The 25,204-nt window shown below is 34.8% G+C and overlaps 1 protein-coding gene across 1 annotated transcript; it reads right to left on the bottom strand.

Moving 5' to 3' along the window:
• Positions 1 to 298: 298 nt before the first annotated feature.
• LOC121216882 (uncharacterized) lies at positions 299 to 2,846 on the bottom strand. Its single transcript, XM_041092389.1, has 4 exons — positions 2,639 to 2,846; positions 2,378 to 2,502; positions 1,285 to 1,560; positions 299 to 538 (listed from the first exon to the last, which is right to left on the bottom strand). Exons 1-4 carry the CDS (start codon positions 2,844 to 2,846, stop codon positions 299 to 301), a joined length of 849 nt encoding a protein of 282 aa, XP_040948323.1.
• Positions 2,847 to 25,204: the final 22,358 nt, after the last annotated feature.

The raw sequence follows: 25,204 nt of genomic DNA, 5'->3' as shown, positions 1-25,204 counted from the left end.
TGCGAAGGAATGTACCATGCCACGAGTATTTGGGATGCAACTGGGGTTGTGTTTGAACATATTGACACAACTGGTGTAGCTTCTTATCTATCGCATATGAAGCAACAATGCATTCCTATACCTCAGACCAAGAAGAGTCAAGACTGCATTCACATTGGAGCAATTGATGAGTGTGGTTATGAGGTTTCCTGGACAAAGCATTTGCCACTGTATTCTGAGCCCCTTTGTAATATGAGATCGAATAATCGTATCCTAGCATCTTAACAACCCACTTCTACTGGTAAGGTGTACTAGCCTACTATTCAGAAAGGAATTTTAAGCTCTGGTGATCTGTTTTGATGAAGAAATGCCTGCTAACAAGATAGGGGTGGCACTTCTTAACTGCTAACAGTACTGCAAGCATCTTTTTGTCATAGATGGACAAAGCTTGATACTTGACTCCCAACGCTTTTCTGAAGTATGCCACTAGCCTTCCATTCTGTTGCAAAATAGCCCCAACCCCTTGGCCACTAGCATCCATCTCCACACAAAAAGGCTCCTGAAAATTTGGTAAAGCAAGAACTGTAGCTTGACAAACAACTGCTTTGAGTTGATCAAAAGCAGTTTACTCTAACACCGTCCATTGCCAAGTAACATCTTTTTTTAATAATGCAGTGAGGAGCTTAGCCAATAATCCGTACCCCTTGATGAACCGTCTATAATACCCAGACAAACCAATGAAGCCTCACAACTCCTTGATAAACTTTAGGGAAGACTAGTCCAGAACACTAGCCACCTTGGTTCGATCTATACTGACAACTCCTTGAGAGATAACATGTCCAAGATACTCCATAGCTCCAAAAATGCACTTAGACTACTTAGAATAAAGTTGATTAGATCGTAACAGTTGGAACGCCTCTTGCAACTAAGTCAAATGGTCAGTCCACTTTTGGGAGTACATGAGTATATCATAAAAAAATAAGAGCTGATCTCCTCAAGAAGGATAGAAAGACCGAATTCATCAGTGATTGGAAACTAGAGGGGGCATTGTTCAAGCCAAATGGCATGACCAAGAATTCATAATGCCCAGCATGAGTTTTAAAAGTTATTTTATACACATCCTGCTCCCACATTCGAATCTAATGATAGCCTGAACACAAATCCAATTTGGAGAATAAATTTGATTGCCCCTAATTCATCCAAGAGCTCTTCAATAATAGGAATAGGGAATCTATCTTTGATGGTCAGTTAGTTAAGCTGCCTGTAGTCAATACACAGCCTCCAACTGCCATATTTCTTTTTTACCATCACCATAGGAGATGCAAATGGGCTGTTGTTGTTTCTGATTATTCCAGCTTGCAACATTTCTTGTACCAATTTCTCTATTTCAGTCTTCTGGACTACAGGATATCTGTAAGGCTTCACCTTAACAACCTTAGACACATCTATCAAAGGAATCTTGCGTTCTTGTAATCGAGAATGAGAGAAAAAAAACATAAAGAATGAAAAGATCAACTGTAAGAGCTTCACAGTTGATCTAACTGAGACTGAATTGGCATGAATGTAGCATTGATCACAAAGCTAATAGGCAGGAGTATAAACACATTAATGACTATGAACAATATGTAGTGAACCTGGTACTATGCCTTGCAAGATGCAATTCTGTCCCATATAATTAAACTATATAGTCAAATTGGAGAAATCCCATACAATCAGACCAAGAGATAATAGGACCAAGAAATCAGTGGTAAAATTATAAGCAAAAAGTATGCAAGAAATTATGTTTCGCGAGTCAAATTGTTGTTGCATAAAATGTTGACTGATCGTAAGTCAACTCTACACTTACCAATATCACAAGTTGATGTTAGAAAATATAGACATCACATGGTGATTATATGTTATTATTTACTATCATGATAGGTTAGCCTAAACTAGAAGTGACCTAATTTGATTAAGGTTTATTGGATTTTAATTATTAAATAAAGTATAGATAAAATATGCGTAGATACTCTAGTAACTAATTTCTAATTAGCAATTTCTAATTAATGATAGGCTAATTCGAAATTAGGCCTAATATGCCAAAGTTATATATATTAGAGTTATAGTCCTCAAATTACACCAAATGTAACTTTTATAATATCTCATCTTTAGAAAAGAGAGCCACCTTTTCAAGATTTCTTGTGTGCTAATTTGAAAGATTAAATCTCAAATATCCGAAAAATTTCTAAGAACTCGTGGATTCAGGTACACTTCCGCATCTAGTTTTGTTATCATTTTGCTCTTGATGATTTGACATGATGCAACCTGATTTATGGTTCATTAAGTTTTATATCATATTTTGATTTACAATTCTAAGAGTCAGTTCATTTGTATGAAAAAATGATAGCTTTTAGCTCACCTTTTCTTGACCAGTCCGAGCACACCAGCCACTAGGCACACTTCCGTTCCTGAAATGAGGCCACTCACTCAAGCTGACCTTGCCAAGAATTATAGCCCCAGCTTTCCTCAATTTGGATACCACACCTGCATCTTAAGGTACAATGGATCTAAGCAGCGCAAGTGAACCAGCTGCGGTGTTCATCTTATCCTTGGTTGCAATGTTGTCCTTAAGCAGAATAGGAAGTCCATGCAGGCCACTTAGTGATCCAGGTGCTTTAGCCTTGCGCTCTGTCAGCCTCATTAGCTTGATACAAAGCATCCGGGTTAACTTCCATCACCGCTCTAAGGAGCTCATTAAGTCTATGGATTTCCCCCATGTAAAACTCAACAAGTTGCCTTGATGTGAGTTGGTTTTTCTCAAATGCAAGTTGGAGATCCTGCACAGTTGCTTCTTTGATTAAGAATGTATGATTCCCAGATGACACCATGGGTTGAAGAAACAAGATCATCATGTCAAAAATAGGGGAATGGTTAGTGGAGAAGATTTTGTAGACGCCATTGCTATGGTTGAAGAGATGTGGATCCTTATTCAACTCTTCTTTGCCTAAGCCAGAGTTTCTTAGTGAATATGTAGAAGCTCAAACAATTATAAATTTACCCAATTAATCATATGAAATGAACTATAGCCTCCCCTTTTACTGGAATCGAAGCGTACGGATAGAGTGAACACTGATTTGACTTTGGAGTTCCCCCACTAAGAAAAAGGAAAGGTGCACTATTCGGATTTGGTAATAATCAAATTAGATTTTTATGCTTATGGAATATATTGATAATAAACAAATTGACAAAAGCTGAGAATCCACCCAATGACAAAAGCTAATATGAAGAAGCAGAGCATGGCTTTTTTACCCATTAATATTCTTTAAAGAAAAACTTAACAGCGTAAAAATTTCTCCAGCTTTTTCAATTTCAAAAAACTGAGTTAAGTTTATGTTCTTTATTTCGAATTCACTTAAACCGTCAAAATTCAGTAAATAGTCCCTTGACCAACGTAAAGATGATGTGACGGTTAAGTTTAACTTTTTTATTTCATTTTTACCAACTAAGACGTCACCTCAGATGCTGTACTGTTGATGTCATCAACATTTTTTCTTGATGTGGCTTTCTTTCTTTGTTATTATAATTAAATTAATTTTATTAATTTTATTTACAATAAAAATTAATTACAATTTTTATAATGAGTTGAACCAAAGAAAAATCTCAACTAAACCATAATTTAATAACAACAACAAAGAAACAAACCTCAAAAGATTACATGAAAAGTAAATTTAAAATTTGCAATATCCTCAAAATGCATTCTTATCAACAAGATGTTTCAATATAAACAAGATGTTCCCTTGTCAACAAATGGTTCCCATATGAACAAAATATATCAATCTTGTCCCTTGTCAACATAAACTATACTACCAAAGAAATTAAAATTAAGCTAGCATTAGTTTGCACTACAATCATCTATTATAATAAAATTTATTTGGCATGTTTGTGTCCCTATTTGCACTTGTTTAGAAGGTTTTCCCCTTTCTTTCAGATAACATTAGAGTTTTGTTGCGTAATTTGCCTTGTTGTCACAACTTTTTTTCCCCTTCCACTTCAATCTAGGCCTTCCCATGAATGTTGCTATTGGGAAGTATTAGATTGACCAATCTTCCTTACAGTAATAATGGTTCTTTCACCGCTTGTACCAGGCTTCGAGGAAATTGGAAAACAATTAAATTAGTAGATATCAATTACTTAGTCAACAGGCAACAAAATCAATATTTAGAATAGTTACATATACTCGCATGTAGTATTTGTTCACCAATTTTGAGGTTTGTGTAAACCCCAATACCAACTTGTTGTTTTCTTTTTCTTTTTCCTTTTTTTTTTGTGCCTTTTGCGTTGGTGATGCATTGATAAATTGATACACCTGATTCTTTTTCTTTCCTTTCCATATTGTGAATTCTTGAATAAAGAAGAAATAGTTATGGTTTGAAACAAAGAAAGAAAAAGCTAATTAAATGGTTTATACAATCATAGTTGGGTCTAATTGTGCAGATTTTAACATGACGAGGTAACACATTGTATACTAAATATTATTAGAAATAACATAGTACAATAAGAAATAGAGTCGATTTCTTAATCTATTTATCTTGAACCAAATGATATTTCTAGAATCTCGTATAATTCTTTAAACTAAATTTGTAATGCCCCGTGCCCGAGACCGTTGCCGGAGTCGAACACGAGGTGTTAACAGACTTATTTCATTGTAAAAAATAGTTCATTTAAAATTTCCAGACAAGCTGGCTAACTGCGTCACTGTCACCTTAAAAATCATAACTTGAGTTCCAAAACTTGAAATCCAGTTCCGTAAATTTTTTCTGAAACTAGACCCATATGTCCATCTAAAAATTTGTTTCTAGAATTTTTGGTTGGGCCAATTAGTACAGTTTATTAGTTAAAGTCTCCCCTGTTTCAGGGTTCAACTGCTCTGACCTTCATGCATTACGACTTATATATCTCCCTGTATAGGGCTTCAATACTTATGCCCTTTGTTTCTAAGGAAACCAGACTCAAAAATGAATCTATACATATATGGAATGACTTCTAATTATCTCTGGTTAATTTATAGTGAATTTCCAAAGTCAGATCAGGGGATCCAGAAATTGCTCTGGCCCTGTTCCATGAAAACGTAAATATCTCTTAAAATACGACTCATATGATCATTTAGTTTCTTCCATATGAAAGTAGATTCATCAAGGTTCGATTACATAATTTATTCATTATTTAATTCCATTCCTAATATTTTTAGTGATTTTTCAAATTTACATCACTGCTGCTGTCAGCATCTGCCTTTAAGGTAGACTTTACCTATTTCATAGTTTCCATGATTCAACTAGCCCTTTAGCATATATAGCACAAAATATGATCATGATTAACCATTCCAATGGCCAATCATTGCCAAGCATATCCACACCTCTCAATAACCATATACATACAAAATGATTATAACACTATGCTCAAAATATATAAGCCATTTTCGCATGGCTATCCAAATATATACAACACCAAAGTACTTGACTAATAACACAAGGGCAGTCCTATACATGCCATTAGCAGAGTTCAACTAAAAGAGTACCACAAGGACCTTGATAGTGTGGATGACTTCGACTTGGACACTCCCAAGTCCGGTAGCTGACGAACCAAAATCTATAAAACAAAGAATCAAAGAAACGGAATAAGCATTTAATGCTTAGTAAGTTTGAGTAAGGAAATCATGCACAACTAAAATATAGCATTCATATGACTAAACGAATAATTTCATATACACATATTCTCACAATCATACCTACTTCACATTTCCAACCCTTATATTCATACCTACTTCACATTTCCAACCATTATATTCATACATAAGGAATCAACTTGACTAAAAGCCGGAAGCTTGTTAATCGATTGAGCGAACATTATTTAGAAAGAATCAATTATTCCAATGCATATACGAAACTTACCTCATCGTTGGGATTTTACGAGCGTATTAATTGAAATTATTACAGCAAGATTGCTCATTCCCAAACCCAAGTATCTTCGGGATTTAGCCGGATATAACCACTCACACAAGGCCTTCGAGTCTTAGCCCGGATATGGTCACTAGCATAATTGCCTTCGGGACTTAGCCCGGATATAGTCGCTAGCACAAATGCCTTCGGGTCTTAGCCCGGATATAGCAACTCGCACAAATGCCTTCGGATCTTAGTCCGAATATAGTCACTAGCATAAAAGCCTTCGGGACTTAGCCCGGATATCATTCGAATAACCATGCACATATATCAATAAATCATGACACATCCATATTTCATTTTCATTACCAAAGCTCAAACACAAGACACTTATCACACTTACTAATTTCGGTTCAATAGCCACATACAAAGAGCACGATTTTGATTGGCTTTATAACATGATCTCTATACAAATTCGGCTACCCGTCATAGGTATAAACTAATCACCTCAATATATAATTCAAGCAAAACCATTATATCACCGTTTATTTGTCATACTTATATGTCATGACCTAATCAAATCATAATCTAAGTTCCATTACTTGAAAACTTACCTCGAATGTTGTCAAACGATTTCAACGTCTATTCGATCACCTTTTCCTTTCCTTTGTCGGATTTAGTTCCCCTTTGCTCTTGAGCTTAATTTAACAAATAAATTGATTTAATCATTTTGAACATCAAGGAGAAATTCAAGGTACTTAGCCCATGTATATTACGCATTAGAGTCATATATGTATGAAATCATGAATCAAATTCAACCTACTAGCCAATATTCTCCTTTAGCCGATTTCTAAGCCAAGATAAAGCCATCAATATGCTTACCTATAGCCGAACGTACAACATCAATCTATGTATTCATTCATGTGGCCGAATATGCATGTCTATGGTGAGGTCGATTGTACACTTAATACATTCTACAAATATGGTCACTTGTATTGGCTAATTACCATTTTGTCTCAAGTTCAAAGTTCGGCTAAAACACATATATACACTAGTAATCAAATACTAACATTTGCACTTCACCTTAATAGCTAACTTAGCAACCCTTAATTTAACATATAATTATTCATAACAAAAATTAAAGCATCCTCTCCATTCCATCAATTTAAAACACATACATTACTCTATAGTATTCAAAGTCACATTCGGCCTTAGCACACAACTTCTCTACTTCATCTAACATGAACAACAACTATATTTCTCTTCTACTTCCTACCATGGCTGAATGCTTCATGAAGTTGCTAAGACCTACCTTTTTCAAATTCTCACACACACTCTATCATCTTCATACGTCATCAACACAACATCAAACACCAACCAAGAAGACAACACCCATGGCCGAGTATCATCTCCCTCACATAGCAAAGATTTAACCATGGGCTAGGTAGAACTCAAGCTAACAACTAAAAATATACATGAATCTCATGGAGCAACATCAAACATACCTTAGCCTAGTTACATGCATGGCCGAACCTCTTCAACCTTTCTTCTTCCTTTCTCCTTAGAATTTTCGGCCAAAGATGTTAAAGGATGAACATTTTCTTTTTTTCTTTTCTTTGTTTTCATCACCCTTCATCCCCTTATTTTATTACTAACTCTTTTATTTTATTCTTTCCAACATGAAACATTAACACACCATGCTTAAAATATGCTATGACCCATAGCATGGCCGGCCACTAGCTCAAATTTTGGGCAATTTGACATGCAAACCCATCATTTCTATATCATGCATTAATAGGCCACTTTACATTTGCCTAGCACATTTCTAAATTTTCTCACATAAGTCCTATTTACTAAAATTCACCTACAATTAACAAAATTCAAATATGAAATTTTCACACATGCATATATACATATAATAAGCATCAAATATGACAGTTAATTATTTTTATGACTCGGTTTTATGGTCCCGAAACCACTTCTCGACTAGGGTCACATTAGGGCTGTCACAAAATTATTTAAACAAAATGACAAAGAAGAAATTGGACCACCTAAAATGCCTATTGAAATGTTTGGATCTACCAAAACAGAACAAAATTCTCAAATATTCGAACAAACAGATAATACACTACACTACATTAATGTATATTTTAGTTGCGGTATAGTAGCTTCTAATTGGGTTGTTGTACTTGCATGAAGGACGAACCAACACTCGAATTTTGTTCCTAGAAAGAAATGAAGAAATTTATTCTAATGTATTTATTGGTTAAACAAATATGTATGTAAAGAAAAGGTTATCTAAAATAAAATGGTCCACGAATTACTTATAAATTTTTGCTCATATTTGATCTTTTAGACACAATTTCTTGTTGTGCTGTACTTGTTTAAACAAAAAAATGACATTTTAAGGCCTTTCCTAGTGTCTTTTCCAAACTTGCTCTTTTTTGGTTCATCATTTGAGTTCCTTTTATTTTTCTTGGGTCTTCTAGGCATCTTTTTTACTGATGGAGAAATTATTGAATCATCTCTCTTGAGCCAAATTTTCCCCCAACTGGTTGTAAAACCTAACTGTATGCTTCTACATATTGCTCCTTGATGTACCATGGTGAGACAAAGGCTTCCGGATTCTTTTTGTCATATACATGGCACATACAACATTGCAACAAGGAATCCCTGTAAGCTCCCACTCTCTGCAAGTACATTTCAACCATTTCAAGTCAACTATGTACTTGTTGTCTTCATGAATCACTTTAAACCCTCCATCACCATTCTATACAAGCATACATTTTGTTGAGGTTGTAGTATTCTTTCCCAACATTTGCAATGCAATAGGGGAAATGCTACTTCTCCACTTTTCTACTCAGGTTCACTTCATATACATCCTAGTCATCACTATCATCCTGATTTCTTCAAGCATGGTGATGATAGGTTTGCACATTGCATCAAGTATCCATACGTTAAATGCCTCAGCCATATTATTGTCCACTGCATCACATTTGCAAGTCCCTTTAAAATATAACTTTGCCTAGTGATGCATAAGGATCTCTAGTAATTGATCAGTCGATGTCTTACCCATCGCTTTTAATTTTTGTAACTGATCATCAAAGTCCTCAACAAAAGTTGACATGACACAATTCCAAAATTGCATCTTCCTATTCAACATTTTCAAAGTCTTCTACCAATTGGCATAGATGTGTCTTGCACACATTCTATGCTCTAAGTTTAGGAAACACTCATTTAATAAATTGATCAACCCCTACAACAATCATAAAATTCAAGTTGTTAGTCATACAATTACTGTAAAATATGTATCTTAAAAGAATAAATAGAATGAACATGTTTATATTAATAAATTACCTTTTGTTGATCTAGCATCAATGTTAATCCAACAGCCATTGGATGACACAAATCGGTAAATAGCTTCTCTAAAAACCATTTCCACAAAGAGGCATTTCCCCCTTCCACCACTTTCAAAACCAATGGATACATCTGATTGTTGCCATATTTGCCAACAACCACAACATCTCTCATTTACAAACACTTTTATGGAAACACTTATCAATTACAATAAAAACACCTACAACTAGCTTTCCACCCTTTTTCAATGCTTCAAAACACATATTTATCCTATTGAACAAAACTTTACCTTCTTAGTTTCTATAGACTAGGATTGAAACTATGCTCCCATGATTACTTATTAGTAGCTCAACAACATAAATCCATAGATTTACATATTCTTTTAGGTATGACCCCTTCATTTCCATAAAAACTTCACTCCTAACTCTTTGGCACATTCTATAGCTAGCATAAAGTTCTAGTTCAGTTTTACACATCTCCTTCAAAGTTGTCACTTTCATCTTTGGCTAAGAAATTATTCTATCCCTAAAAGTCTTTTGTATATGCTTACAAGACAGTAATTGGTTCTCATTGCTTCTGAAACATTTACATGTAGGGTTATAAGTTTTCACTGTGAAACAGTTCTCTCTATGGTGAAAGCTAGCAAAAAAGTTTCCAAGGGCAACTGTAACACCCCTTACCCGTATCCGACGCCAGGATAGGGTTCGAGGCATTACTGGGACTTTACACTTATAACACACTATTTGGGTCGCAAATATTTTTTTTTTGCTAAAATTTAAAACCTTTCAAGCATGAATATCTCATTCCTTATATAGGCCTTTGAGGCCTATAACGTACCTAGAGGCATTGCAGGACAAGTTTGGCACGTTCAATAAACCTTAGGCTCCTCAGAAAAATTTTGCTTATCTTAAAGTGTTACACGCCCATGTAGATGGGCCGTGTGGACTCACACGCTCGTGTGACTTGGGATACGCCTATGTCGTTCGGCCGTGTGCAACACTAACTTATCAACACGGTCGTGCCATACGCCCGTGCTGATTGCCCATGGACAACAATTTCTTTTAGACACGGCAAGGTTACATGCCTATGTGGCCTACTCGTGTGCGTTTTTGATTTAAAATTAAGTGTAGGGGACACACGGCCATAGCCCACACCCATGGGAAGGAACCGTGTGTCACACACGCCCGTGTGTCCGACTATGTGGAACCTAATAGGCTATTTTCTAAGCCTTAAGTCACCTCTTTCCACTCCTTATACCTAGTGGTTACCAAGTTCAAAGGAAAACATGATTATACACTTGTAAATAATCTTGATAAAGCTAGTTGTATGGAAACCTCATATCATTGGTTTCATACATGAAAGTTTATTTCCTATTTAGTATTTATGGGTTTCCATGTCACTTTAATTCATCCGAAATTGGGTCGTTCATGTAACTCATTTCCAATTGGTAACAACCCACCATTTGTAAATAAAACCATACAAAAATTCGTAGCTCATAGCCTACTTCAATTAAGCCAATTTTCATGGCCATATACAAAAAGATAAACATATTTTTACATGGCTTCATTTGGCAAATCAAATGAAACATATAACAAATACTCAAAAATCCTATACATGCCATTGAACAAAATAAAAATGTCTTTATACCAAAGCTTGACTAGTTGATAGTGTGTCGACTCTCTAATTGTCTTCCAGTCCTTATGAGTACTTGAGCTCTGTGAGATAGGGAAAAAGAGAGGGGTAAGCCTTTACATGCTTAGTAAGCTCGAATAATAGGAAAGGAAACTTACCAAGTATTTAACATGCATCCATGATAGATAAGGAAACCAACAATTATTAAATGGTTCCCTATTGCATGCATTCAATCAATAAGTTAGTAACATAATCAAGCATCATATAATTTAACTAGATGAGCTCATCATTCAACATCTCATTTACACAAGCATCTCATGTTAATCTCGTTGAGTTTCTAGGAAATCTCGATGGAATACCCATTAACCATCAATTCATACGAATGATCATTCCCTATACGCACTCCCGTGAACCTCACATTTTATGGCGGGATTACCAGTCTAGGCTAAATCCCCCATTTTATAAACTCATAAGGTGATGTCGGGATTACCAGTCCAGGCTAAATCCTTTAATACGACAAACACCCTTAATGAGCTCGGATCTGAATTACCAGTCCAAGCTAAATTCAGACCCAAATCGGATTACCCGTCCGGGCTAAATCCATAATGCACACATATTCTTCGGGAGGCTTGACCATTCAACGGAACACCCGTCCAGGACAGATCCTTTCAATATTTGCGATCAACGGATTACCCATCCGGGCTAAATCCTTACTACAACACATGCAGGATCTCGTTACACATATCAATCAGGGTTTATCCATCGAATTCCCTTTTTCAACCTCACCCGAGACATTTTTCACATGTTATTATCAAATATGCATATCTATGATATTTCATGCCAATAATAAATGAAATCATCATGCATTAATAAATCATACTAATATGCATATTAGGGGTTTACTTTAAGTTATCCAAACTTACTTGGTATTTGTTTCGGAGCTGTGTTTTGGTTATTCCGAAACCTTTCGTTTACCTCGATCGACCTCCAGAATTTGTTCCTCAGGGTCTGTAACAACAAAATTATATCATTAATACCCTACATTATACATTACAAGTCTAATTCTCACCCCTGGTCCAAATGATCGTTTTGCCCCTAATCTTTAATATTTTTACGATTTAGTCCCTAGGCTCGTATAATGAAACACATGCACTTTCTATCTTACCCAAGCCTAGCCGAAGACTTTTCTCTCTTATGGCAACCCACATTTCCCATTATTTTCTCATTTCTACCACAAAATTTATAACTTTTGCAAAATGGTCCCTACAAAGGTCTTTCATGAAAATCACCTAGGAAAAGATGTTTAACACATATTCATCTTTCATATTCCTCCATAATCTATCAAAATACAAATAACTCATGCATGGGTAAATTTTTAAACATAAGCCCTAGCATGAAATATGGGTAGAAATGAATAGAATAAGCTATCGGGATTCTAAAAATACAAAGAACTTTAAAATCGGGGCTTAGGAGCACTTACTATAGAGCTTGAAATGTTTGAAAACCCTAGCTATGATGAAAAGAGAATTTCGGCAGCATGGAGAAGAAGAATGGCTGATTTTGGCTTGATTTTTCCCATTGTATTTCATTAAAAAGCCAAATGACCAAAATGCCCTCATGCCTTTTTTTAAAATTTCATCCATGCAGGCCTATTTTTGTCCAAAAATTTAGAAATTGGGAAATTTACTCCCCAAGACCTTCTATTTTATAATCTAAAGCAATTTCATGTAAATTGCTTCTAGAATCCAAGTTTTGCAATTTATTCAATTTAATCCCTAAATTCCAATTGAACACCTTACTCAAAGAATTTCTTCATGAAACTTTAACACATGCATATACTCATATTCTAGGCCTCATAATAATCATAAAATAAATATTTTGATGTCAGATTTGTGGTCCCGAAACCACTATTCCGACTAGGTTCTATTTTGGAACGTTACAGCAACCAACTCTACAACCTACCTTTGTTCTTTTGGGTTCATTCTTAATAAACTTCAATACTACTCCTTTTGCAAAGGAATTTTTTTTTAGCGCCTCTTTGAACTATTGGTTATCATCAAACCTAAGTCCTAACTTCTACAATAGGATAACACAATTAGGATCATACTTAGGACCAATAATTTTTTTACCCAAGTAAGATGTGCCAATCTTATCATTAAAAAGCTCATTGTCCTTATAATCCCCTAGCTCAGATAAGTCCATATATTCTCTCACGTTCCCCTCAAATTTGCCCTCATTTTCTAATATCTCATCTTCTACTATGAAATTATTCCCCACAATTATCTGTCCATCGAATGCAACCTTATTATATCCCTCACCACCTTTCTCAAACTCACATTTTAACCCTTCATTATCCTATGTTCTTCCCTTAATATTTTTTTTAATTTCTCAACCTAGTCTTCCTTTCCTCAGCTTCTTCATCTACATCACTAACTATCTCCATATTGAATAAGAATGCATCCTCATCTTCCCCACCCTCACTATTAAGATCGACCCCACCCTCAACCCCAAAATCTTTTCCTCCCTCAGTCTTAGAAATTACTCTCACCTTAGTCCCAGCATTTTCACCAATCTTAGTGTAACACCCTTAACCTGTCCCGATTGCTGGACCCAAGCTACAGGATGCTATGACATAAATCAGACCATCTAACATTCGTATATACACTTAAACATACAAGGTTTCATATAAACACCTCATTCAAACATATTTCATAGCATTCATATTCAGTCCAAGTGTCAAACGGACTTACGAAAGCCTTTAAACCAACCCAAGTACATGTAAAGACTTAATTGTAAACTATACAAAAAGCATGAAAACTTCAGCAAATAGGAGTCATACAGTCGCGTGGCTGGGCCGTGTGATAGGCTAAGGCCGTGTGGAGCTAAGTGACATGGTCGTGTTGTCAAGCTTTGTAACAAACTATTGCTGTGTAATATGACTCACATGGTCATGCCGTCAGGTCATGTAACTAACTGTGCCCGCGTTGGAGTAAATTGTAAAACTTTGTAAACTTTCACACGACCATGTGGTTGGACCGTGTAACTCATTGAGGTCGTGTATCCCAAATATCACTTTTATTAAACAGACCACATGGCCATGCCATATGCCCGTGTATGGCACACGGTCATTATCAGATTGTGTATACCTATAAAAACCATTTCAAACTAGTTATATATCCCTAAGTTTACCTATGCCATAAAGAATCGTTAAACCCTTATACAACCTATTCAAATGCATCAAAAATATATCAAAGCACAACTTAAATCATCCATCCTAAGTGTCTAACCAATATTCCACAATTGGCACCTCAATTCAACCATTTACAATCACATATTCATCATTATTCTTAACACAAATCAAATACCTAAATAGTCTTACATAATCAACATTTCAAATACCAAAACATAGCATTTTTAAACACTTACCATAACATTACCTTATGGATCAAATAATCTAACTTAACCAATTTAAAATCTCCTACATCTAAAGTGTTGCATATAATCTCAAACTTACAACATTCATTGCACATACATGACATACATATTCGTTCCTTAATTCATTAATATTTAACCTATGAAGCAAGATCAAAGGATAATATATAAATAGACATTCATGTCCATAAAGCTACCAACTTAACCAAGATACTATTTTAAAATTCATGTAATAATTCAAACCACAACTTGCATATATACATATGTAACTAAAACATCTATTTACATGCCATTTATAACCTATTCCAAAATAATTAAAAATCTACCAAGCCATTGAACGAATAGTGTGAGCTCCGACCTAATTCCAACTGACTGTAAGCAACACAATTCTTTGTAAGTTTGTACTAAATTTAACATAACTTACCGATCTTAGTATAACGTAAGAATTGATCACATAAATATATACAATTTGGAAACATGTCATTCTTTATCCTATGCACACTTATCAAGGTTAGCTTGTTCACAACTGAAACATAAATTGTAGTCCATGCTTATATGCCAAATACAACACAAACATTCATAATTCATATCCATTCCCTTGTAATTAAATCAGATATCATTTCCATTTCTTATGTCATGTTTCCACCTAATGAACTATAATGAAATAGCGTTGGATACACGTGATGATAATGCTCACACGAGTTATGAATGTAAATGCTCACACGAGTTGTGAAAATGGGCCTACTCACATGAGTTGTGAAAAATCCGCAACAAATGCAAGATCTTAGCCATCAGTAAGATATCCAATACCAACACTTGAAACGGTAATAACCCTAATGGCATGCTATTTGTATCCTAGTTGTTCACTAAGTTCATACAGGCCTCAATTTATATCCATATTAATCAAACCTTTGAACATTATCATTTACACATGAAATCAACTGTATACATTCCCTTTTTCAATTTCAAACACCAATTATACCAACCTTCACAATTTAATCCTTCCAACAATCAACATTATTGTTCCACAAATATTCAATTACAAGACATATATAATTATGCATACTAAACCACACAAAAGTAAATATAAATCAGTTTAATTATTATATGAACTTACCTAAATCGAAATAGCAACAAACACAACACCAAGGACTACTCAGGAATTTTTCCTTTTATGTGTTTATCTACTAATTGATCCATTTCTTTATTTATATAATAATTTAACTCAATTAACAATTCCAAATACCTTATAATGTCTAAATATATGCATATGACCCTTTAATAAAATTTTACATTATTTCCCTTAAATTTTACCTTTTATTCAACTTAGTCCCTAAGATCGAAACTTACATATTTTTCACAATTAAACCAAAAACCTTATAGCCTAATTCAATATAGTCCCTTAGAAGCTCCCAAGTAACTAATTTTTCAATTATTACATATTAAATTCAATATCGTATCAACTTAGTCCCTAAACTCAAAACTAACTAAATTCACTTTACAAAGTAGTCTTATTTCAACATCAAGCTTCAAAATTTACCATTAACATCAAAAAAGCTTTAAAAATAACAATAGTAACTTTCAATCTTTTTGATTTTACAAAATAGTCCCTAGATTAGCTAGATTAAGTCGCAACGATCTCAAAAACATAAAATTTACTAAAAATGGACATCAAATTCACTTACATGCAAGATAGATGATTGGCTAAATTTGTCAAGGTCTTCCAACAGCGAATTTCGATCAAATATGGTGAAATGAAGAAAATGGGTATTTTGTTTCTTTTGTTTATGTTTTTTATTTATTTAATTACTAATTTCCCCTTTAAAATATTCCATAATTTTTTATCAAAACATGTGTAAACCATCCGCCAACATGCATTATTGTCTAATTACCATATAAATTCTCTCACTTTAACAATTTAAGCTTTTAACTAATAAAAACCAATATCGATTAACTTTTACATTTTTTATGATTTAGTCCTTTTGCCTTAATTAACTAGCCAAACATCAAAATTATTGGACAAAGCTCTAATACGACACTCTAATAACCTCATAAATATTAAATAAATAATATTTATTGATTCACTGGTCAGAATTGTGGTCTCGAAACCACTTTTTCTAACACCTCTGAAAACTATGTTGTTACACTTAATCCCTATGGCACCTATAACACCCTCACCAACAATATCCATTAAACCCTCGCCAACACCAAAGCCAGCCTCATTAAAGTTTTCACGACCCTGACCTACTATATATAGGTCTATATTACCCTTTTTTCCCAAAATATCTATTATTTTCCTAACAATGTTGCCATAATGTATTAAGACTAACCCATCCCCATTAAAGGCAACATTTGGGACCCTATAATAAATATATGGTTTAGATTCATATCCTAAGTTTTCACATTGTTTATAAAATCCTAGTAGCATAATAAATCAGGGTCTACTTGAAACTTAACTAAGCTACTATTCACATAGTCAAATTTAGGGTGCGTGACAAACTCCTCACCATGAAAATAACTTAACACAAACACCATTCTAAATAAGTAGAAACAAACAAATAAACTAATGTCATACATAAATATATAAATGATTTCATACAAACAAACATACAGATTGTATTCACGTAGCATTGTAACAAATATATCATAGTAAATATCAATAACTAAACAATAGACAAGATAAATTATATTTAACATACATACACAAAAGGAAAAATCATATCTAATGTTGAAATAAACTCATCACACAAATTTAATTAGAGACTTAAAATATAATGTAACTTAATATAATTTAATTAGAGGGTTCAACATAATTTAATTGTTAACTTAACAGAATTTACTTAGAGATTTAAAATATAATTTAACTTACTATAATTTATTTAAAGACTTAAATATAATTTCAAACAACGTGTATATTCTTTTGTACAGATTGTTGGATCACATGTTGCAAACTCATTTCTACAACTCAGATAATCCAAAATTATATATTTAACTAGATCTAACTTGATGACCAAACTTGATGGAATTTAATGGACATTAAAAAGTCCATGTCCTATGATAAAACCCAGGAAATTACATGGACATGACTAATGCAAGTTAAGGGACTGAGCTGTAGTGTTATTCACCATTTAATTTTTTTTAAAAAAGTGAAACAATTGGTAATGAGTTTAATGAAATGAACAAGCTATATCAGTATTCACTTCATTTTCTGAAATAATAAAACTGAACAAGAATAAGAAAAATGGGGAGAAAATGATATGTCAGTATTGTACTGACTTTATTTACTTTATATTTTTTTATATCTATAGTTGTTTATGAAAGGGACTCTAAAAATTGACAAATGAACTCAAACAAATTGCTTTTTTTTTACAATATACTATTCAATAGCACCCAAACAAATTCCAATGAAAAATTATAAATTGGGTCGAATTGTTTTTGCTTACCTGACCACCATAAACAGGAGCCTTTTGCCAAAATCTTTACTTAAGCCCCTTCCTTTTTCAACCTAGAAAATATGTCAACAAAAAGTTAGTTAATTATTATAAGAAACCCAGTTAGAACCCAAATAAAAGAACTCAATCTAGAAATTTCACAAAAACTTACCTACACAACATCTCAATTTGCCTTTAAAGCATCAAAATTATGCATTTGGTTCTTAAATTCAAGGAAAATTTTTGGCTTTCTAAAATAAGGTTTTTTATTTGGGGTTTTGAGTATCGCTTACTTAATTACAAGGTTCGAACTAAAATACATAAGTACATACAATCCAGTGATTACAAATACAATGCACGGTAATTAAATTACAAAAACGACTAACTTGAAATCCTAATTTATCATAGATATTCCTGGGGTGTATATTTCTACACATTAGCTCAGACTTTGAACATGTTGCCCAACTCGCTCAGTATGTATAACAAACCGATACGTCACTCCTTGGCATAGTCTCGGCCTTGTTGCTCTAGGCACAGTCTCACATTCATCTTGAAAGATAGGAAGTATTCATTTAAGTTCATAAGAACTTAGTAAGAAATAGTCATTTGTACCTTACTCATTAAATGTTATAAACAGGCAGATAGTCCATCACCACTAGCTTCTCTTCTTTAAACTTTATCCATCTTTATCGTGCCATTTAGGAACATGATCATTCTTTCTATCCATGATACCATTGCCTGTATCCTTTATCATAGTTCCATCAATGACTTCATCCCATAGGACTTCCTTTCTAACTCATCTTGATGATGGTTCCTTAGCCCATATTCTTCGTAGGTCGATGTTTAGAGTTACTAATCATACCTGACCATTCTTAAACCCCTTTTTTCTTTTAATATTTACACGTATATGTCTTCCTTCGAATTATCAGACGTAGTCTTTACTTAGATTCGTTCTTTAAACTTACTTGGTTTTTACTTTGTGTTCATTGGGCAACATGTTCTACTCTTACTGGTCTTGATTTTAAAAGAATCCAAGCGGAATATGCTATGCCATTTCATAAGGAGCTCACCACACAATAAGCTCATTAAGAATATCTCACTAAGGGTTCGACATGGTTCGCTGACAAGTGTTAAAAGTAACATGTTCTAATCTCATTCTTAATGCATTTTTGGGTGATTATTCGATGTTAATGGTGAATTTTATGCTCTTAATCCTCTAAATTCATGTTTTCATGCTTAATAAAGCAGGTGAGAGCAAAAGGAGCAAAAGCCAAAAAAATCAGAGTAAGTTATCGGAGCCACACGGGTTGACCCCTTCCAAACGACCTGGCCACGTTGACATGTGAGCCACAAGGTCTGCCACATGACCATGTGGCAAGCCATGTCAATTTCATGAATTGACACTCAGAACTACGAGAAAACGTAATTTTTAGGTTTTTCAGACATTCTAAAATGTATATATGACACAAATAAGAAGATAGGAGTGAGTCGTCATAGAATACTCAAGAAAATAACTCGAAAAACATCATTGAAATCATTTTTAAAGAAGATTTTCGTCAAGATTGAAAACTCCCAATTGATTTCTTTGGATATTATCATGAGTTTGTTTCTTCCAATTATACTATCCCTGGGATGTTTTTAATTTCAAGCATGAACTAATTTTTTAAATACCAAAAGAGATGAACCCTATGATAAATTTTGTTTTTTGATTTTGATTTTACACAATAAATACTTAGATCTTGTTCTCAATTATATGTGCTTAATTCTTGGTTTGATATTACTATATTATTGATCCATGCTTAAAGTGCTTAATTCAGAGGAGGAATAGACCTTGTTTAAGAGTAGGTCTAGCGTAATTGAGTGGCGTTGCACACAATCCTAGAAATAGGATGACATAAATCTATTAGATTAAAGTCAAATTTTATGACACTCCTAACAGTCTTCATCGTTGGATTCGGGTTACAGAGCATTATTGTACGATTAAAAATATTTGAACATTAAGTCATTCAATAATTTAATCACATCATAAACCATTCATACACACACATACTGTCTTTAAATCGAGCCTTTGAGGTCCTAAAAATAACATAGAAACAATTCAGGATCAATTCGAAATAGATTGGAAAGTTTTGGAAAGAGATGCAAAATTTACAAAAAAGAGGTCACATGGCTGTGTGGCCAGGTCGTGCGACATAGCTCTAGGCCGTGCAACTTTTGAACTAGGGACACATAACCGTGTCCCAGCTCGTGTCCTCACTCATGTAACTCTTTGAGTAGGGTCACATGCCCATGTGCCAAGCCATGTGTTAAGCCGTGTAACTCATTGTCTTGCACCTTAAGAAAATCATCATATGACACACGGCCGAGTCGCCAGGCTGTGTGACTCACACGGCTGAGTCACGCGTCCGTCTCTCAGGCCGTGTGAACCCAAACCTCACCTAAAATCAAGCCATTTCAGAACCTAACCATGCTTACGCATTCAATCTATTTGTGCACACTTTAAACGGACTTAAACATCATCCAAACACACATGAAAATGCCATTTCAATATTCTTATTCAACTAACCAATATGTCATTCAAAGGCACCTCAAATGCATACAAACAACACCTTCCTAAACTTGTCAATATTACCACATTCCAATCATCATATCCTAGTTCAATACTTACCAAAACATACCAAAAATTATATCATTATCATACCATTCCAAACATACCATAAATAGGTATACTAATATGCATAATAAGGTAACAAATATGACACAATTTCACAAGGCATCAAATGGTACCAAACCATGTAACGCCCTAATTTTTGGGCCTAAAAGTATTGGGCCTTGAGTCTGGGTTCGGGTAGGAGACGGCCCGAATAATTTGGATGTTATTATTATTATTTCATATGTTGGTTTAGTAATTAAATAAATTACGAAGGGTTTATGGTGTGGGAAAAAGTCTGGGGCTCAGCCCATAGCTTTAGCAAAATTCTTAAATTTTGCCTCTTAAGGAAATCTGGGCATAAGGCCTTAAAAATAAGTTGGGCAGAAACTGGGCATAAAGGAATGCCTAGCCCAGTGGTTAGGCACGCTGGACAGCAGGAAGGAAGGCTGGGGTTTGATTCTTAGCGTACGCAAACATGTTTTTAAGTCAAGGGCTGTCGCAGGTAGGCCTTAAGTGTTGTTGGGGCTAACTCATGTCACAATAAGGAACTCAGCCCAGTGGCAAGGGACGTTAGAAGACTGAAGGGGACCCCAGTTCGAGGCACGGGGTACGCGAGACGTTTACTTTTTTAAGTAAACGGGTTACACTAAAACAGGCTTTAAAAGAATTCGTGAACGGAGTATGTCAGAAGGAGCGCCTATGGCGTAGTGGCAGCAGCGTGCTAGGCATGCCGAAAGGATATGGGTTCGATTCTAGGGGAAGGCAAAATTTTGATTTATTTTTAAGTAGCCGTGACTGCAGCAGTTAAGCCTTAAAATTAAATGTGAGAAGATTATGTCATGAAAGGAAAGTTTGGTGCAGTGGCCAGCAGCAGGATATGGAGCCCAGGGACAGGAAGAGGTCCGGAGTTCGAGCTGCTGCGCGCGCGAAGGACCAATTTTGCTGCTCGCGTAGGGAAGGAGTTGGAGTCTGATCAGGACTCTCTTAGCAGCGTGTTGAAGTGGTTCAAGGGGTGGATAAGGCTACTAAACGGTGGGAAGGAGTTTAAATGAAATTCAAACTGTGCTAAGGGCTAAAATTAAGGAGCAAAATAAGGGAAGGAGTTTAAATGAAATTCAAACTGTGCTAAGGGCTAAAATTAAGGAGCAAAACAAGGGATTCGAATATAGGAAGGACGGTGGTGCCAAAATAGAACTCATTTGGCTTTGGGTAATTAGATACCGAAATAGCTCTAAAATTTTGGCTAGGATGAATTGTTTGTATATTTTTTTTTCAGCTCAAATTCTCTTATCATATTTTTTATTTTATTTCATCAACTTTCACTCCTTTTGATCTATCTTTCTTTTCTTCGCCAAAGCCTAAATCTCCTATTGCTATTCTTAAAATTCTTTCCCTTTTCTTTTTCTTCCACCAAACCATTGCTAACCGATTACCCTTCAAAAAGCCAAACCACACTACGTGATAGCCGACTTTACTCCTTAGCCGAATCCTCTATTCTTTTTCTTCATTATTCTTCTATTTTCTTCTTAAACCAAAATAAGCATACCTAAGGATAGGTTCTAGAATCCGAATCATTAGATCTATTCTCTACTCCTATTTTGGGGATTTGATTTACATCAGATCGGGAATAGGAAGGTACTTGGGAATGTTTCTGGCAAGTGAATCTTCGGTAAGTGCTCAGATCTCATCTCTCTGTTCATTATTTCGGGAATTATGAAAAAGCCGGAAACCCCTATTCATATAGGGTGGCTATCGACTAAGACTAAAGGGTTATTGGTTTTGTTTATTGTTCTGTTATGAGTAAGGTGGAATAAAGGCTGTTGATCAAGGAGCAGTGGGAAGCGAGGACATCGAAACGACTGGATCTAGACTTAGTCATTATTTGCGACAAAGGATAGGTACATGGTAGATTTTGCCAAGTGATCGTCATAAAACAGGTGTGTAAACGACACCCACTAGTAGACTAGATCGGCAAAAGCCGAAAAGCTGAAATACCGAAAAGATGGCATTTCGAGAACTTGCGAGCGTGCGAGCGCTCGTGGGATTGTTTGTAGTGATAATTTTGGTATCTTCAATGGTAAGATTGCAAAGTTCGCAATTTCGTGCACCTCGGTGAATTTGGGCTTCGATGGGCCGAAATTGGGTAATGCGCAACGGGCCCATTTCGGTAAAAACGTCTGGTAAGTATTCTAAAGACACGTTAATAACTGTAATGAGCATGAAACCCTAAAAAGACTAATAAAATTACTGAAATACCTCTGTAAGGTAGAATTACCGTAATACCGCTAAAGGAGTAAGTTTACGATTACGCCTCTCGAGGGTAAATAACTGTTCTTACGCTATAATCTGACTGTCTTTCTGAAGCATGCCTTGTTAATTATATATATTCTGCATACATGTCATACTGCATGGGGTTGGGTTTTCTTATGGAGGAAGAACCCGTTCTGGTGGCTATGCCACATATTCTGATATAAGCAGCTTTGCTGCGGATTATAGTTAGTGTCGCAACCGGTGCTAACACTGTAAGTGTAGGGATGGCGTGGGTGATTTATTCCCCACAGGAAGTGTAGGGATGGACGGAGGCAAGTGCAGGGTTGGATGGGGTTATCATGCATTAATCATATGAGAACGTTTTGTTATGGGCCAACTGTATTGAAATGGGCCCAACTGTGTTAATATGGGCAAGGCCCAACATATCTCAACTTGTAATAGGGCTACGGCCAAGATTGATACTGATATGGGCTAGGCCCAGTATAATTTGATACTGTAAGGGGCTATGGCCCAGATTAATATTGATATGGGCTAAGGCCCAGTTAACTCTAATTTCTGAATAGGGCTTAGGCCCAGTAAAGCTTGAACTGATTTAGGCTCTAGTTGGGTTTATTTTACACACTGAGTTTTCCAAACTCACCCCTTCCTTTTACCCTTGCAGGTGAGCCTTAAACTGGGGACTTGGAGCTGGTAGGATTCAGGGTGGCCACGTGGACAGCACAGATGGTTTTTAATTAAATTAGTAGTTCTTTAAGTTATTTTTCAGTTATATTTTGGGTTGTAACAAGGCCGTTTTAATTATTTTTAACTGTTTTTAGTATGTTTTGCTAGCTTAGATATGATATTATTTTAATTGTTTGAAATTGAATAGCTCTAGGAGCGTTTTAAAAAGGTTACTTGATTTCAATATATCACGATAACAAAGAAAAGCTTTCGCAACGAAAACGTTTTCAAAATTAATAACCTTTTCAAATGGTTTTAAACGAATTGGTTTTCCATGAACAATCACTCAGTTAAGGTGTGGCAATGGTTGCGTGCATATCTAGGATTGCATCCGTGAAGAGCTGGGTACTTAAGCAGTCTAATTGACTCACCTCCTCTTTTCTGGCATCCTACCTAGTGCACAGCTTCTATTCACTTTAATCTATAACAAAGATATTCTTTAAACACTAAGAAAGACTTTAGATAAAACATGACTTTTCTAGTAACGCTTCAATATGACATGCCGGATTCGGTCATAACGTCTGGGTCGGGTTTGGGGTGTTACAAACCAACCTAACTTTCAAAACTTATACATATTAAAACACAAACAAAACAATCATCAAAATTACCATTACAAATCATCCTATACATGCCATTATAAACCTTGGCCAAAATGTTCAAAAACTACCAAAAATTTTTTTGGATAGTGTGATAGATCTTCGATGAGCTTCCAACCAAATTGAACTTCTAATAATCTATAAAACAATGGAAAGAAACTACGTAAGCAACAATGCTTAGTATGCTCACATAAACATAACTTACCATTTCCATAATACAATACATAGATTAAATACAATTCAACACCAATGCCAAAAGCTTATCAAAACCTAATCAACATCACCAACTCACAAGTTGGTATGCTTATCCATAACATAAAGGAAATCAATCATAAGACATATAAATTTCCATATGTACAACATCATTAATTCATCAATCCTTTCATTTAATCATGATTCAATCCATTTACATACTTACCATTCCATTCCCTTTTCTTGCTCTTGAACCATCTAGATTTTCGTTGGATACATGAGAAAGCTCACACAGAATGTGCCTTTACATATAACCGTAACATTTCCTTTACATCATTACTATTATAAGCTGTGGAACACGAGTTGTTGGTCGAAATGTAAGCTACACGATGCTTTTCACACGAGCTATGAAGAATCTGCAGCAAATGTAGCACCTCAGCCATCGGTAGGACATTCAAGACTAGCACTCGAAACATGAAATCCCTAATGACATGTCATTTGTATCCTAAGTATTCCTAAGGTTCAACCAGGACTCAATAGCTGTCAATTCGTCATAGCATTGATACATTTATATATCAACCCATTTGCATTAAAAATAACATATAAAACATTCAATTTAAATAACATTAACACGAGAACCATTCATATGAACTTACCTTGATAGTTAGGGCATAGAAATATGATCAAGCTAATCCGAAGCATTAGATTTTCCTCAATCTATGTCCGAACGTGATTTATCTTGATCTAGATAGGTAATTTCATTCAATTAAATACTTTAGTATTCAATTTAATCCACATTTCATATTTATGCAAAATTACAAATTCACCCCTAACATCTAAATACGTAATTTCATTCAATTAAATACTTTAGTATTCAATTTAATCCACATTTCATATTTATGAAAAATTACAAATTCACCCCTAACATTTTAACTTTTTACAATTTAGTACTTAAGCTTATAAATTGAAATCTAACCATTTTAATCTTCCATTCAAGCTAGCCGAATTTATTAGGGACTTATA

The sequence above is a fragment of the Gossypium hirsutum genome, chromosome A01 (assembly GCF_007990345.1).
Source record: "Gossypium hirsutum isolate 1008001.06 chromosome A01, Gossypium_hirsutum_v2.1, whole genome shotgun sequence".
Classification (NCBI taxonomy): Eukaryota; Viridiplantae; Streptophyta; class Magnoliopsida; order Malvales; family Malvaceae; genus Gossypium; species Gossypium hirsutum.
The sequence above is the reverse complement of the archived record's forward strand: the minus strand, read 5'-3'. Positions and strand labels throughout refer to the sequence as shown.

Coding starts and splice junctions, on each gene's coding strand:
- LOC121216882 (XM_041092389.1), bottom strand. CDS start 2,846: ATGGTGTCATCTGGGAATCATACATTCTTAATCAAAGAAGCAACTGTG. Junction 2,503..2,638: donor TGAGGCTGACAGAGCGCAAG/GCTAAAGCACCT, acceptor CTTAAGATGCAG/GTGTGGTATCCAAATTGAGG. Junction 539..1,284: donor TTGCATCTCCTATGGTGATG/GTAAAAAAGAAA, acceptor CCAAATTTTCAG/GAGCCTTTTTGTGTGGAGAT.